The 12,959-nt window shown below is 32.7% G+C and overlaps 1 protein-coding gene across 7 annotated transcripts in view; it reads right to left on the bottom strand.

Moving 5' to 3' along the window:
- Positions 1–12,959, bottom strand: part of LOC108904873 (insulin receptor substrate 1) — a 247,979-nt gene that overhangs the window by 19,348 nt on the left and 215,672 nt on the right. For 3 of the 7 annotated variants that reach the window (XM_018707574.2, XM_018707573.2, XM_018707576.2), the window contains exons 4-5: positions 9,388–9,539; positions 803–895 (exon numbers count right to left, since the gene is read on the bottom strand). In XM_018707574.2, the coding sequence (XP_018563090.2) occupies positions 803–895; positions 9,388–9,539 (245 nt within the window). Of the gene's footprint in view, positions 1–802; positions 896–9,387; positions 9,540–11,054; positions 11,605–12,959 lie in introns of those variants that run through there. The other 4 variants (XM_018707575.2, XM_018707577.2, XM_018707578.2 and 1 more) reach the window with 2 other exon arrangements.

Raw genomic sequence — 12,959 nt, forward strand, 5'->3', positions numbered from 1 at the left:
AAATTTGAATTGTTTTTTTGTTGCTATCAACAGAAACTTCATAAAAAACATTACAACTTTTATTTCAACAAAATTTTTATATCTGTAAAACTAACCGAGATAAGTGGGGTGGGAAAGTTAAGTGGGACACCCTGTATATCCACCAAGTAAAAAAGTGCTATTGGGAATAAAATGATTTGCATGTCTTTCTTAAAACAGGTGACATTTATACATGTACAAATTTTTACATCCTTATATTAGCAGTTTCAAAGAAATTAAGAAATACCCCTCTTCGAAGAACAACTTCGAGAAAAGCGTTATATGAACTACGTCCATAATTTTTTTCTCTCCCTCCTACATTAATCCTGTACTTTCTATTGACAATGTTTGTAACAAGGCTTGCAAATAACCCTGTATACCTTGTATACCTATTCATGTCTAAATGAAATCATTTAGGATTTAATTATAGTATATTGTAACAAACAGAAATATAAAACTTCGAAATGAAAATTGAAAATGAACTTAAAAAAGACAGTAAACAAACAAGCTCAGCACATATGCAACCCAACATACATAGAAGACTGTAGTTAGTAATTAGTATGACCTAAAAAGAAAATGGAAGCCTTTAAACCGTATCAGGACATCTGATCTCTCAACACAGCGAACGATTTCATACCCACCTTTGAGTAAGGAAGGCGCGGTGTATTACTACAAGTCGTATCAAGAGATCCGACTGTCACATCCCGGTACAGTCAAAGAAACAATGAAACACATACTGCAGCCACAGAATCGAAAAAAAATGATACATAGTGTAAAATCATACCGATCGAATGTGGTGCGGCCGCAGTAACCGTGTTGTTAGAAACAGGAACTACCTGGGTCTGGGTCTCGATGGTGGTGGAGGTATTGGGATTATCTGGAATATCGGAAATAACTACCTCAGGCCTACAGCTAACAGGAGAAATTGGCGCGTCAGGTTGGCTGCCGGCTATAGAAAAAGTTAACCTTTGTTATAAAAAAGCATCAAGGACGTAGTTTTTGAATTTGGAAAAATGCTGTTACAAATTAAAGAGAGTTAATGACAATATTGTACCGTACAGAGAACTCGAGATGTTATGTTTAAGAAAGAAAATGAATATTTATTATTACGACATATTAAATACATCCAAGATGACAGTAATTTAAAATTTGCATTACTGAGCAGCCACGTGACGAACCAGGTCTAATATTAAATAGATTATTCCGACATACATTCAGTGGTATTCATATTCATAGCCATGAAGTCACGATTAACGACAGTCAAGCTCCGCAACAATGTGCTTTCAGAATAACCATACTGCGCATGTGGCAGTCAGTGAGCATGAATACCACTGATTGTATTGTACAAATCAATTCGGCTTAACCTTTTAAGAGAAAATTTCACATTTGCTTTATGTCAAGTCAAATTTCTTAAAAAAAAGTACTTTGGTTTATTCTTTTCATGAGTAGGTTAATCTATTCGCGTTAAAAATGTAGCTTTTATAAAAAACAATTAAACTAGTATTAAATATTAGCTATCAACAGCGATTACTGGTATAGTCATTCCGATCTCAATTAAAGAACCAAGAGGTTGGCAGTATGTACCAGGTTCATGAAATACATATTTGAAAAACTTGTTTCCATATTTATTTAGCCATACCCATATACCCCGCGGGCAAACGCGGCACAAACACAGCCGCACTGGGCGACCTGGATATAAAGTCAGTTGTCAATAAATGGCCTAGCAGTGCAGTGCAGCAATCCGGAATTTGGTGTGATTCAGATAATTTTAATTTATTACAGGCACCTTCTATTAATCATTCATATTACAATTGCGAAAGGAAGAAATAAGAGGGATATTTTGTCTACTAATAATATTACAACTGGCATTTTGGAGACCTTTTGAAACGGAACAAAACGTAATTTACTATCAATATAACAAAATTGTTTGAGGACATAAATAATTAAAATATGTAATAGAAATTTCCTACGCATTATATACAAATTATTATAAATTTTTTACCTTTAGCAGAAAACTTTTTTAGGGATGCCTATGAAACTCATTAAATTTTATTGCTAGGCGTTTTTATACATATTCAACTGACTTCAGAAGGAACTGGTATTACTTTGTGATAACAACACATCTGGTGGTTTCACTCTGAAACTTCATAAATTCTCACTACATTTATACCTATAATCATTAGTGGTTAATTTGGTTTGGTAAATGGACGGTTTTAGATTTGTTTAAACCTTCATTTGATTTTTTTTTTAATTTGAAACGTAATATTTTAGACTCAAATCAATCAATTGCTTAATAAAAGTTGCTTATTTTTGTGTCCTCTATCGCCCTTTTCAAGGGACGCACTTATTTCAGAAACACCCTGTACATTTAAAAATAAGTGTAAATATATGCAGGTTGACCAAACATATCTTGTCCGAGAAATGTGCAGATCAAGAAAATAGTCCACAATAGGAGTGACAAAGACAGTAGACCTTAATAGTAGGGCAAGTACTTCAGAGTCAGACAGAGAATGAGCTCCGGTGCTAGCCTGGTAAGTTGCTAGCACGCATCTGAAACTCGCGGATAAGAAGAATTTGATCAAGCTATACCGCTCTACAGTCTCTTGGTATTATTTTGTATTGTGAAAATACGGTTCTGCATTTTTTTTTAACTTGATTTGTAAAATTATAAAAAAACGGAAAATGCTTAATTTAATTTGTCTACAGAATTGTAAACAATCTTAATCTTCATATTCTGATGCTATAACTGATACAAATGTGTTATTTTCTGACACAATCAGGCCGAGTATGTATCCCATTTTATCATAATAACAGTTATGTTATTTCAGGGTTAAACGTTAAGGTTAACGTTAACTGTTAAGATATAACGTGCGCGTTATTGAGGAATTAAGACCATTTTTAGCAAATACTTGTATTGCAATTTTTTTGTTTTTTGAAGACGCTTATGTGTCGACATTTTTAATAATAATTATGCAAAATTATTATAAACAAGAGTCAGTATTAGACAAAAACACATATAACTGACAGATGTCTTTTAGGTTATGAAACATGAAACAAATGCAAACTCGTAAATAACGGGTAAGTACGACATAATATAGTTTGTAACACGTTATCTTAAATTATAACATAGTTTCTTGAATTTGGTGTCGCTATAGTTTAACGTTACGTGTTATTTGTCTAATGAAAATAAACGGCTTATTAAATTTACATTTACTTGCCGGTTTTATAAACGCACATCGAAGGTAAGTTGTAACTTAGGTAAGTATTTACCCTAAAATTATTGTTAGGTTAATTCAAACGAAGAAGGATCTAACAAGGAAACTACCCCAACCCGAACTCTCCGATTTCCAATATTTTTATATATGTTGTAGACTCGGTTGTAGAACATAAAAAATTAAATGACATATTTTTTTATCGGCGGAAAAATATATTTAGGGGGTGAAATACATCCTCAAAGTTCGCCCCCTAAAACAGTTTTTTCTAAATATCTGGGGTTCTAATCAATATTTTGGAATGAAAATAAATGGAAATTGTTTCTTATAAAAAAACAAATGTTTCACATTAGATTCCGTGTTTGGAGGTTGCTACCCTTATTTTTTATTTCAGAAAAACTATATTTTTCAAACATTTTTTATATGTATTATTACATAAAAAAATCATATTTGTTAAAAAAAATAAAAAATATGATTTATGTAAACAAATTAGCAAAATTAAATTAAATTCTCGAACAACCCCCTAGTGAGCGAAAAATTTCTATACGATTAGAACTAACATTGCAGAATAAAATGTTTTTACTTTTTCTCTAATCATACGAATAATTTGTTCTATTAGGCGCAAACAGATTTAAACGGATGCAAACTACCCCTCATGTTCACCCCCAAAAACAGTATTTCTGTGACATCTCAATATTTTGAAATGAAATAAAAAAAATTATTTGTGAAATATCTGTTTTTTTTTATAAAGTAATTTTCATTTTGTTTCATTTCAAAATATTGATTAGAACTCGAGATGTCACAGAAATACTGTTTTTGGGGGGTGAACATGAGGGGTAGTTTGCATCCGTTTAAATCCGTTTGAGGCTAATAGAACAAATTATTCGTATGATTAGAAGAGAAATTGTAAAAACTTTTTATTTTGTAATGTTAATTGTAATCGTACAGACATTTTTTGCTCGCTAGGGGGTTGTTCGATAACTTAATTTTGCCAATTTGTTTACATAAGTTATATTTTTAATTTTTTTTAACAAATATGAATTTTTTATATATAAAAATTTTTTGAAAAATGTAGTTTTTTTGAAATAAAAAATAAGGGTAGCAACCCCCAAACACGAAATCACTAATGAAACATCTGTTTTTTTATAAGTAATTTTTTTTATTCCAAAATATTGATTAGAACCTTAGATATTTAGAACTGTTTTTAGGGGCGAACTTTGAGAATGTATTTCACTGACATATTATTTGATGATAATAATGCAGAATTATTATAAATACCCGACAATAGACAAAAACACATACAACTAAAAAAGTTCTTTTAGGTTATGAAACAAATACAACGTAGAGCGCAAATAACAGGTATCTACGTACAACATAAAATAGCGGCCGTTTACGGCACGTTATTAAAAACGTTATTTCTAACATAACGTTTTAGCGTAAATGGGATACATACTCGGCCTGAATGTCTCAACAACTTTTTGTGTAAAAATTTATTAAAATGTAAGAAGATTAAATTACTCCAGCTGTTTTTAAGAGATTTGGACATATAGAATATTAATCAATAAATCAACAAAACGTTACAAATCACAAAACAGTTTTATTTTACGGTATATTTTGAGGAAAAAAACATATCTAGCTATATTAAAAATAACTGTTTCAAAGATAAAACAAGTCAGAACCATTAACACTCTTTCATACTCGTGGAATTCAAAATGGATATTATAATAAATAAAAAAAATAAAGAAAAAAGGTTGAAATTCATTAAATAAAAGTATTAAACAGCTTGTGCCATATCGCAAAAGATTTTAAAATCATATTTTGCCATTTTCTAGAAACAGGTGAGTCCGATTACCTTTTCAATGTAATTTACCTGCTTTTTTAAACAATATTCCTTATTATTTTTCCAAAAATGTCAATGGTGTAGAAAAAAGAAGAAGTACGCCTTGATTTCTTCTCTTTTTCTAACACCTCGTACTGTTAAAAATAAGCGAGGCAATAAAAGTAAAGACAAACAACGTTTGTTTAAACTTTTGGGTCTATGGGGGCCATATTTTCAGTAGCAAGGAACATTTAATTGACATTTATGTAATATGTAATTTAATGGCGCCCGGCGGCAAAATTATCAAAAAATTCCACGGTTGACTCATCCACTGCAGTATCAAATAACAAACAACATTATTCAGCATAAAAAAAAACAACCTCCACACGAGAACAGAACCGTACGAAACCAGTTGTTTTTCCCAATTTGAATTTAATAGTTTTTGGTAATCGATTACATCCATTCGAATTCGCAACTCTGTAGCGCCTTTGACATGTTAATTGCAAATATTGGATTTACAGTCGATAAATATATGACATCACTGTTCAGTTCAGATAAACATGTAGTAAACAATCCGAAACGAACAACAAACACTTCCACGGATACGGTGCTAACAGTCAAGTGTTATCCTTATCTCGAAGCATCACAAATATCTTACGTCAAAATACCAGGTGCTTCCATAAAACTGTTATCAACTTATTAATTACAATCGAGGCACTCCTCGGAGGAAAATAAAGTCTGGAATATACTTACAAAAAGTATCAGGCAACAATATTGTTTATTATATTATTATTAATGATTGGTTGCCTTTAAATCGACACACTAATAAGGAATTAATATAGGAAATGAATATTTATGACCGAATAATAATCAGAGAATGCAGTTTTAACAAGATAACACCCAATTGGTTGTATCTTATTAATGTTTGTTGTTTTTAATAGATTGTCTAGACTATAGGAAAAAAATGAGACACCTTGATATATAAACTAAAATTATCGGGTGATACTATAATTCATTTGAGTATTTCAAATACATATGGCTGCAAAGGTTTAATACCAAAATTTTTAAAACTATATTTACTACAGTACAGTAACTGAATTCTTGGATTATTCATTCTTGGCTGAAGAAATAAATAATATTGCACATCTTCTTAGAGATAAAAAGACGATGTATATTTAAAACATTAAGATTTTTTAGATCAAAAGGGTGCCCTTGTGCAAGTCAGTGACAAATAAGTGTACTTATTAATATCATAAGCTTATTTTTTTACTGTGTGGTTACATCATAAAACAGCGCGTAGCCCTTATACAGGGTGGCCAAATGAAAACGAAACAGAGCCATTTTCAAGAACTGCGTCAAGATTGTAGAAAAACGCTCAGACCCGTCGATTTTAGATTAAAGGGGGACATTCTTTGCTGGTATTTTTGACTCCGCCACTTTCACCCCCAAGCAAGGGTAAGCATCACCCCCAAAATATTTAAATGGCATTGCGGGTTGAGTAATGTTTCTTTTGAAAGCTCTTACAATTCTCTTTACAACAGACTTTAAATGTTATAATTCCGCCCAATACTTTGAAAATAATATACATTTTAAAATTTAAATTATGTATAGTTGCTTACTTACTACTTAGTTGATTAAATGTTCAAACTGATGACCGCCCGCTTCCATACAAGAATAAAGATTTTGTTCGAAACGTTCACGCACATTCCGAAGTATTTCCGAAGTGATTCGATGGCATTCGTCGACGATTCTTTGACGCAAATCTTCCAGCGACGCTGGCTGTGTTTTATAGATTTTACTTTTTAGGTATCCCCACAAAAAGAAATCAAGGGGCGATAAATCCGGCGATCGTGGAGGCCACTCAATGCTGCCTCTTCTCCCATCCAATTCCGTAGAAAACGTTGATCCAAATACTGAAGGACAATTAACGCATAATGCGGAGGAGTGCCGTCCTGTTGAAAAATCAAATGATCTTCATCATACTCTGGAACATTTTCAATAATATCAGTCAAGGCAGGGTCAATAGCGTCTTCCAGTAATTGCAAAAACATTTGGCCAGTCAAATTACTAGGTAGAAAAAAGGGACCCACCAGCCGGTCACCGAAAATTTCAGCCCATACATTGAATTTTTCCGGTTGCTGTGTATGCACCTCGTGAAAAACTCTTGGGTTTGAATCGGACCAATAGCGGCAATTGTGACGATTTACCGTCCCGTTCAAGAAAAAATTGCATTCATCAGAAAAATACATGTTAAAAAGAAACTGTGCTCGCTCATTCATTATTTCGCAAAATTGCAAACGGCGGTTATAATCAGCCTCATGAAGTTCCTGGACTAAATGTATTTTGTATGGATGGAATTTATTCTTCTTCAAAATGGTCTGTATGCTAGTTCGATTTATCCCAGACACAGATGCCAGCTGCCTCGTACTTAATGTAGGATCAAGATGAACTTGTCCCAAAACTGCAACTTCACTAGCTTCATTAACTATAGGTTTTTCAATTTCTCGTTTTTTATTGGCTACGTTCCCTGTCTCTTGAATTTTTTTTTTTACTAACTATAGAACATACTTCCTCCTGACATGTCGATCTTGTTGTTGTTCATTAAATAGCTGAGCTGTTCTATTCGCACATTATTGTTCATAAAGTGATGATATCTACCCTTTCCGCAATGGAATAAACCATAGTGTTTAATTTTCAAGAACACAATTAAATAAACTACCAACCAACGCTTCCAAAATAATACTAGAAAATAATTTGGAATCCACTAATTTTACGTTCATTGTGTATGTGTATAGCATTCATTTCTGTTTTTTTCAATTGTGTTTTTTTTACGAAAGTGATAACAAATCGCCAAAAACCAATGTAACGCAAGAAATACTAAATTTATACCATTGGCTAATAAGTATTGGGCGGAATTACAAAATTTAAAGTCTGTTATAAAGAGAATTGTAAGAGCTTTCAAAAGAAATATTACCCCAATGCCATTTAAATATTTTGGGGTGATTACCCTTGTTTGGGGGTGAAAGTGGCTGAGTCAAAAATACCAGCAAAGAATGTCCCCCTTTAATCTAAAATCGACGGGTCTTGCCGTTTTTCTACAATCTTGACGCAGTTCCTGAAAATGGCTCTGTTTAGTTTTCATTTGGCCACCCTGTAAAAGAGATGGGAAGGATAAGGGGTCACGGCAACCCCGCCTTCCATTTGTTTTTCGAAGTGCACAAATCTCCATAAACTCGTAACAATTGCAGTGCAATAAATAACATATGTGAGAAATTTGAAGTTAACATCTCAAAAATCATAGAGGTTATTAAAAAAAAACTGTTTAAAAATTCTGTCCTAACGTCCTGTACATTTTAAAAGAATAATTTTTTATATAACTCCATAAATTGGCCTTTTCTGATATACCCCGTATATGTATACATTTAACATTGTCCCCTCATATTTTTTTATAATAAAAATAAGCAATAAAACATCGAAGGGAAGGGCATCATCAAAGTTGATACTAAAACTCATTGTAAGCCGCGAAAATCCTCGATGCGGACTGATTTCTGCCGAAGCCGAGAACCCACCCATTGCATAGGAGTAAGGGTAATAATTTATTGTTACAACCACAAACAGAGACGTCATATTTTAGCGACAAAAGTAGTTCGGCTTTTTGCCGATCATAAATTTCAAAAGGCTATAAAGTTTACTATCTACGCACACAGAAACGCTACCCACGAGGGCAACAATGGGATGCGAGTCATAGGCGTGCGCGTAGTTTTTCTCTTCACTTCACATTTAAATATTTTTTGTAGAAGGACTTGCAATATCTTTCTGCGCGAGTTTCATTCATTTTTCGAAGAATCACGTCAATGATCCAATAAGGGCATAATCCCAGAGAAATATTAATAAACTACGATGTTTGTTATCAAAGACTATCAGAACGAATTACAGATAATTATTAATTACATAAATGAACGAGTATCGCTAATAATACCCATTCATTAACATTAACTCCGATAAACGCGCGAAGATGCGCAAAAACCTAATGAACTTAATGATAGATTTCTGTAATTGAAATGTAAAACGTAATTATTGTTTTATTCATGTACTACTGACTATTACAAGCCATTTTATACGTAATAATGTTGACGATCGACAATAATGATTTGATATTGAACCTTTACTTAAAAAGTTTATTAACAGGCACCTAACAAAACTAAAAATTTATTAATTGTTACGTCTATATGTACATTCAGATATAAGGGAAAGTTTAAACATAAAAAAAACATCAAAATTGGATAAATAATACGAAAACGGCAGCGGAAAATTACCCGCTAGGGATGTTTCGTTTACCTTGAGAGAACACATGTGTCCGTTGGACTCCTGAGGCTCCTTGCCTAGTCCTATTGACCGCATTGTTAGGTTTGGAGGATTCTGTAGCAGAAGACGATCGCACTCTTGATCTTGGTTCTAATTCTTCCTTTTTTGTATTGGTAGTCATAGCACTGAAAAAAAGAAAAAAATACGTTAACAAGTTTGTAATTGACATAAAAAGATAATAGGACAAGGCAGCTGCTGCTTGCGGTTTGCTAGTATACTATTTTTTTCATATTAGTCCAATTAAATGGGCCTTTAAACGGCATTTTTGGTCAACTTGAATGAATTTTTTAATACGTTAGTTTGAGGTATACAAATAACAAAAAGTGGCAGTAATTTTTTTAAACCCCCGGCGAGGGGTGAAAGTAAATAAAGTGTTTGTTTCAAGATAACTCAAAAGGGGTAAAAGCTAGAAAGCTAGAAAAAAGTTTCTTGTAACATTTGTAGAGGATAAAATTTTAAATAAAAATGATCTATTGACTTTTTCTTCTACTATTAACATTAAGTTAAGTGATAATATGTGAAATTTTAAAAAATCACAACAAGCAGGAAAAATAATGAATCAATAGTTTTTTTTTCAATCTGCTGTAAAAAATATAAACTTTCTTTTCATTTCTTATTTTTAATAAAAGATGGTATAAAAATTTTAATTTTTTAATTGTCAGTTTTAATGAGAACACTAAAACAATTGTTTTCTATGTCTTCGATTCATTATTTAAAGTATTGAAAAGTTGTTTTGATTTTGAAATATACAGTATGTCTACGGTAAGAGTAGAAAAGAGGGAAAATATTTTTATTTTTCATTTTACGAGAAAAAGGCATTCGTGATTAAAGTTGTTGCTTGTCTTTAAAATGCGATTGGCATGGAGAACTTTTTTCCTGCATGTACAGGGTGATCAGAAAATCGGTAAATATAAAAATCGTTCAAGAATAAACTGCCTTTGTTTTAAACAATACAGAAATATGTTATTAAGGAAAGTTGCTTAGAGTAAAAATTTATATTATAGTTTCAATCTGTATATGAATCGGCCTACTCTGATAGAAAAGGACAGTAAAACATTTTTATTCATTTTACGAGGAAAAGGCATTCTTGATTAAAATTTTTGCTTATCTTTAAAGACATTTTAAAGATATTTTAAAGGAAACAATTATAATTGTGCGACAATAGCAAACGTAATATTTATCTTTGTCATGGCAACGTCGTTGAAACTAATTAAAATTCAAAAGATAAAAAAATTGACAATTGAAAAATTAAAATTGTGATAACGTTTTTATTGTTAGGGACATCCTATATTAGATATTTATTTGACTAAAGACGCTGAGAAGGCTGATGCGCCGACTAGCCCGAGGTGTGATGTTAATATAAACACTGATAAAGAATGAATGCCTTCTACCCTGTTTTAGTCGAACCCTAATACGGTTCCTATATATGGTCTCATTTTATAAAAGACCGTGAAGTGTGCGTGTGTGTAGTTTAAAGACAGTGTCAATAAGAGGAAATAACTGGAGTTCTTGTAATTGTGAATTACAGGGTGAGTTTATCACTGAGTATCTTAGCATGCTTACTAATTGTTAATTAAGTATTCTGTACTGTTGAAATGAATCATATGTGGAAATTGGTAGCAATGTTTGCTTGACCAGACCTGCCTATTATTGTTTTGTTGAGAGTTGTTGTGAAGGGCCGTTAGCTGCGGTGATACGGTCTAGTTCTGAGGTATGGAGATATTTTAGGGCTGTTAGCTGCGGTGATACAGTCCGTCCGTTAGCTGCGGTGACACGGGGGATATCTCAGAGGCTGTTAGCTGCGGTGATACAGTCTGGTTCTGGAATTGGACGCGTCTGGCCATGAGCGGGGTATCCTAGGGCTGTTAGCTGCGGTGATACAGTCCGAACCGTTAGCTGCGGTGACACGGAGGGTACCTTAGGAGGCTGTTAGCTGCGGTGATACAGTCTGGCTCCGGTACGGATGGTCTGGCCATGAACTATCTCAGTGCTATTGTTTTTCAGCCAATGTTGGTTGTGCAGAGGTGGTTTGGTCGGTTTGCATTGTTAGCCTGATATCTGATAAATAGTTGAATGAATTGGCCATATCAGTAAAAGATGTTTTGAGTAGAGTTAGCTGCAGCAATTTGAGAAAAGTATATCTAAACAGTAGTAATTGATTTAAGTTGTTATGCTTAAGGTGAGGGTATGCTTGGGTACTCATGTGTGTTTCTTTTATTTTCGGAAAAAGGTCCTGAGCTTAGCTTAAGTGCCAGAGGTCGCTCCTGACGACAGCCAGACCCTGACTTGTGAGCACAGTAAGTGTTTTGTTTATTAAAAATTAATTATAAGTATCCAGTATCCTTCAATGGTCCACGCTCGGTATATACGCCCCTAACATTATTAAAAACAAAAAAAAAAAACACTATTTCTCTGAAAGGAAGTTCATATTTTTAGAGTAGATTGAAAAAAAACTACAATTTTTATACTTTTCCCTTTTTGAGTAATCTTGAAAAAACACTTTAATTTTTTTTAACCCTGGCTTATTCTACATATATCGAAAATTCAGGCAAGTTGACCAAAACTGCGATTTAATTTAAAGGCCCATTTAATTGTATTATATCGGTCTCTAAATTTAACAAAATTAGAAAATTTCTCGCCGCATGAGTATCCTATGTCTACTAAACTAATAAAATACATTTTTATAAAATTATCGAATTTGTGAAACAATTTTGTTGCACTGGAGTTCCTTTCAGTGTAAAAGACGTATTGAAAGCAAACACATAAATGAAATCGACTTTTACAACATCGTGTGTAGTATTTCGACGTGTGCGGTCGATAATGAACTTCGATTATTTCGTCATAAAATAAGAAATTTTAAGAGTAATTTCTGTAAGACGTAAGTGAAAAATAAATTGAGGATAATTCTAGACAAAACTATAGATAAGCTTATAGTCGTATATTTTAAAATGCTTTGTAAATCTGATAAAACAAAATATGTTGCACTTTTCACTGATAAACGTATCTGTTTTAAGGAGCCCAATACATAAGTCATTTTAATGGTACAGATAGATATACGCCAAGTTTCATTCACTGGCAACAAAATGAGACACTCGTAGGATATATTTAAATAATTTTCTAATTGTTTAGTGACGTCAGTGACTTTGTCCGCAAACTCTTCCTGTTCACGAAAAAAGTAATTTTCTATGGTCCTCAATATTAGGTAACAAAACTATAAAACCATATACAAACAAACTGATACGTACGCTAAGAATGAAAGAAGATAAACAATCGATTAGTGGTGATAAATATCCACGTGTAGCCGGTATCAGTACCGGAAATAGTTTCAATAATAGCGAGGTATTTCGACATTACAAAACCTATCGACTCGGCAAACATGCACATGGTGCAAATAATATTTATTAAAATTTTTAAAGCCTAGTACCTTTCCAAAAAAATATAAATTTTTTTTTGTCCAGATCGCTATGAAAACTGGGATCCATATAACTCACATTTTTGATTTTTTTATGGATAGCCAAAAAATATCGTCTGAAGCTATTTATTTA

Source organism: Anoplophora glabripennis, unplaced genomic scaffold (genome assembly GCF_000390285.2).
Source record: "Anoplophora glabripennis isolate ALB-LARVAE unplaced genomic scaffold, Agla_2.0 scaffold167, whole genome shotgun sequence".
Taxonomy (NCBI): Eukaryota; Metazoa; Arthropoda; class Insecta; order Coleoptera; family Cerambycidae; genus Anoplophora; species Anoplophora glabripennis.